The sequence below is a fragment of the Phallusia mammillata genome, chromosome 4, assembly GCF_965637545.1.
Source record: "Phallusia mammillata chromosome 4, kaPhaMamm4.hap1.1, whole genome shotgun sequence".
In the NCBI taxonomy this organism is placed as follows: Eukaryota; Metazoa; Chordata; class Ascidiacea; order Phlebobranchia; family Ascidiidae; genus Phallusia; species Phallusia mammillata.
The window spans coordinates 10,118,979-10,123,805 of NC_137255.1; the positions used below are offsets into that span (position 1 = coordinate 10,118,979).

A 4,827-nucleotide genomic window follows, 5' to 3' on the forward strand; every position below is an offset into this window, starting at 1 on the left:
GCAATCTGGTTATGGAAATCTCTTTTGTTGCACAAAATAGATTCGTGTGTGTACCATGCAGTTTCATCTATAGATAGACTTTTGCAAACCAGAATAATTGACAGGTTGTGTACTGTTATTTGGATTTGGGTTGCGTGTGATTTGATCGGGGAACACCTGAAAATCAATGACCGAAAACCACTAAACTTAACGCTAGAGAAAAGTAACCTGCACTATAGGAAATTTGACTGGTTCAAATTACCCTGCGGACGTAGGTGCTGTATTTATCTATGAAAGACTTCTAGTTTAAATGTTAAGCTGTAATTCAATCGCCTTGTCCTCACGCAATATATTGTATACCACACTAAGACGAATTTAAATTTGGAAAAGCCCATGATATTTAAAGTTTGGAGCAGTAGGGGCTGCAAACGTTTTCGTGTTAAAATTGTATTGTATTTTGTTCACGTGCACCTTGACGCAAACAACATAGAAACGCGTCATGGTAATGTGGCACCGAAAGCACAGGACACAAAAGAGGTATAGAAAAAAATCTAATGTAATGGTCGCAAGTGACCACACTCAAGTGACATCGCATAGGACGCCAGCAGCTTCTGTGCTAATTAAGTTGAAAAAATCAATGCAATCGATGGTCAGGCAAAAGAACTGGTAAAAGCTTATACGATCGACTAAAAGCAGGATATCAGATGTTCTGTCAGTCTGCTAGTTAAGTTTCAGCAATGGAAGAAAGGCGAGCAGAGTGGTTAATAGTAAAGGTCAATGTGAGGTTTGTTATAGGCAGTCAGGTACCAAATATTTTCAGTAGTGGCTTTGCTTTCAAAAGAAGTTTTATTTTCCGGGTTCGGTTTGACAAGTTGGCAGTTTGGTAGTTTCAACATGTAATCAGTTGTTACTCTTAGTTATTAGTTATTACCCTTTACTTTCCCGCGGGGGATTGCATTGATGAGCTTCAAAAAAGAAAAATAGAGCGTATAAAATATTCAACAGCGACAGACGTTCGCTATTGCTTCCTTCATCAGCCGAAATGTCAGTTAAGCAAGCAAACTTATCAAGCGTATACGTTTCTGTTTAACTGTAACCTTTAAATTTGCCAAAATGTACCACGCTTACTCAAACAAGATTTTACGACTTTACAATCGTTGTCAGTTAACTGGAGAAACGCCAGGCTATGTCATAATGTCGATTGTCACTTTATAGACCAGCAATTGTTGTTCAAATCGTTCAATTCGATAATATTAAATTAATGTTTACCACATGTGTAAATTTAACGCAGTGCATAACAGATATGCAGAACAGTTTCTGTTTGAGAATTCCTTGTAAAGTATGTAAATATAAGTAATTGACTGTCACGTTATTTTCGGATTGAAACCTAAACGTTTACATCTTTTTTTTGCAGATTGATATTTGCACATGAATTGAGTAACAGATTAAGCGTTCAAAATGGATTTTATTGTAAAGCAAGCTCTTGGTGGTAAGTTATACTGTTAAAAAAATTTTTTTCTGTGTGGTATATGGCCGACATTATTTTCCTTAAAAAAGATAAACTGAATAATGTAAAATTACATGAAATTCCAGAAAATTGCAAAACAAATGGTTACGATTACAGGTGTTAAGATTTGGTTGATGCTTTTAGTATACGGTAATAACATTTATGATGACTTATCAACAGTAGCCTAATAGCAGAAAAATTTCGAAGTTACATGAGAAAATTGATTTAAAAGTCAAACTCAAAATCAGTATCATACACAAACATAAGCGAAATCAGAGAATAATAAAATATTTTTTAGGTGCCACGAAGGATCTAAATAAGATGATGGACAAAGGAGAGGAAGCTGATCCCAAACAACTAGAACAAGAACGAGAAGCTCTGGAGGCAATGGCCGAACAAGAAGCCGAAAGGAAAGCTAAACATCAGAAGGTGGAAGTTGAAAGGGAAAAAGAACGACAAAGAATTAGAGATAAGGTACATTCGTTTTGCTTGTTTTGAAAACGCTTGGTTTTGAAGGCCTTTATTTATATAGTTCATGAATGGCCACTCTTAAGAAAACACATGGCTTTAATCTTTGTATTCTACCGCCTAATTTGACATTTAATTTTGTAAAACAGGAATCTTTTTCACATAAGGTAGTATATACAGTGGTGGGATTCAGCCCGTTCGCACCGGTTGTATCGAATCTTCTCACGAAATTTTATGAGATCAGAGAACCGGTTAGCATTACTGGTTACTGTCAATTGACTTTTTGTAACAAAACCGGCTGAAAAATATGACTTTGAGATAGAACCGGCTGACAAAAAAATTGAATCCCACCATTGACTATACACCGCATATAGGTTAACACGCCCAGCTGGATCAATCTGTACAGTACATGCATATTCTTTAAGTCTTATATTGGACGTCTTGTTTAGATGAATTGGCCAAATTTTTCAATTGTGCAAACGGCAATTTTAAACAAAAATCGTCATATTATGCACTTGAAAACTTAAAATATGGTTAAGCGTTACAACAAACACCATTTTTGTTTGCAGTACGGTTTAAAGCGCAAGGAAGAAATTGAAGCCGAAGAAAAAGCAAATCGGGAACGAGAAACCGAGGGAAGACTCACAAGAACAAAAAAACCTTCCATGGAAGAACAAGAAAGTCAAGAAGAAGAGGAAGGTAACGATGATGGTAATACCCCAACGACAGATCTAAACGTCGTCGTGGACATTAGTTGTGTCTTGTCGTCTTCATGAACTGCTGTATTAGTCCTTATAGCGAGCATGCCTCATTGTTAAACAATTAAGCTACAATTGTGTGTGGATTCCAGAGTTCTGTATTCCTAATTCGAAAAATAAGATTTACAGAAGTACGTTTTCGTTGACTTAAAACAATTTGAACAGCATGCTTTAGGATTTGGTTTACTTAGGAGACACTAAGACAAAAATTTGGCTACACAACGTTGCCGCATGGTAGCCACAATTGGATAGTTTTCATCCAATTATTTCTACTTTTTTGCCTCCGTGCAAAAGTTTTTAAACGGCTTTTCCAGCTAAATTTAAGATATATACCGAACTTAGATGAAAGTTCTGCTTGTTCTTATTTCCCATTTAATTGTTTATGGGTCCATACCTAGATCATTTTGTGTATCTTTTGTGGTGTAACTAGTATTTCGCAACCAACAAATTCAACAAATTCAGAACAAAGAAATTTGGCGACCATGCAGGCGGAGAACGATTATTTGGTTTTGCCCTCAGGGGATCATGCCCTTGAAAGATGATCTTTCCCATTTTATTTGGGAAATCGATACCGTGACACACATTGATGGGGTCACAACATGGCATTAGCGAATCCTAAGCATTCTTGTAATCGATGGACTCGTGTCAAAAAAGGAACAATTTGTGCTAATATATTATTTTTACCCCAAAAATCACTGCTGTAAAAGTAGTGTATTAAAACTTATAAACTAAAATATGTTAATACAAAACGCGATTTGATAGGGTATTATACAATATCTTGTAAACTCTTGCCAAGCAAAGCAGTAACTTGCCAAACATAAACGTGTCTGATTTCAAATGTTCAACAAAAAAAAAGAAACGCACCTTTGAAACGCCTTTTAAAATAATGTATAAATCGTGGTACATTGGCTTTAGGATCCATGTTAAACAGTCAAAAAGCTGTTTTTGTCAGTCAGTGGGTTTTGATCATCGTTTTGTGCATGAGCAAATGTGTCTGGTTTAACGCTCGTGCAGTAGTGTATTAGTCACAATGAATTTTTTTTCACTCAGGTCTTCTTGCACAAGCGGAAAAAAGCTTCAACGAGTTGCAACTAAAAGTAACTAATGCGGCCGATGGTTGTATTATTTGCTAAAAGCCACCCTCCCCTGTGACATCACAATCAACGACCAAGATGAGCGTTCCGCCCCAATGCGCATGTATTCAATCATATACCTAAAGGACGTTTTGACAGCCAGCCTCATGCCAATGACGGCTGCATTAAGTATTACATTTTGCCGCTCAGTGTTAAGATATTTCGTGACAAGGTTTCGTTGCTACGTTATCGATTTTTGGCAGTAAAAATTCGACAAGTTATATTTGCAAGCGTGTACCTTGATTTAAATGTGGTAAATCTCTAGCAATGCTAAAATTTACTTTAATCATGTTTTAAGCTATTTAGCCATCTTGCCTGTTTTAGACAGCCCAAACAAAAGCTTTAGGTAACAACCTAGTCAAGGGTACAAAGCTCTGTGGGGCTTTTGAGACAATAATGTAAAAAAATACTGTTTTCTATTTATTCGTTGACGTTTCTGTACCTTGAACTTAAAGTGATTGTTGTATTATTGCACAATGCCCATCTGTATCTGGTGTTCGTATTTACTCTTTGGGCTGTTTTTTTCATTCTCTTTCCTTGCTGGTGAAGTGAAGGCAATTTTACAGCTGGATCTTACATTGCTTTGTTGTGTTCTTACCATTATACTCGTGAATCAAAAATAGACGTTTATTTTACATCAAACATTTATTTTACATCAAGTTTTTGAGGTAACAAAAATGAAAATGAAATCACAATTCATGCAGCCAGACAAAACTACATCACTGCAGCAATTAGTCAAGGGGACAAACATGTTCATATTCTCCAAACTGTATGATACCGGCCGCATAACAAGCTCTTACTTTGTCAAGTATCACTGCGGCTAAAATATCAACTCGTACACATATTTTGGCAGCACCATTAAAGATTTGTTTCATGTTTTAACTAAAACGATTTTTTTAGGTAAGTTTCAGAAGTAAAATATTAGGCAAAGTAATTTTACACGAAATCCACCAGTGCTTAACACGGCCGCAGATTGAGCATT

General features: G+C 36.2%; 1 protein-coding gene across 2 annotated transcripts; it reads left to right on the forward strand.

The window, feature by feature from the left end:
* The first annotated feature begins 1,368 nt into the window (after positions 1-1,368).
* On the forward strand, positions 1,369-4,487 carry LOC145222795 (complexin-1-like). Of its 2 annotated transcripts, none has more exons than XM_080089004.1 (4): positions 1,369-1,468; positions 1,785-1,960; positions 2,524-2,665; positions 3,763-4,487. In XM_080089004.1, the coding sequence occupies exons 1-4, from the start codon at positions 1,438-1,440 to the stop codon at positions 3,843-3,845; spliced, it is 432 nt and encodes a 143-aa protein (XP_079945130.1). In that variant the 5' UTR covers positions 1,369-1,437; the 3' UTR covers positions 3,846-4,487. The 2 variants fall into 2 exon arrangements, with proteins under 2 accessions (XP_079945130.1, XP_079945131.1); XM_080089005.1 differs by having other exon boundaries at positions 2,524-2,653.
* The last annotated feature ends 340 nt before the right edge of the window (positions 4,488-4,827 follow it).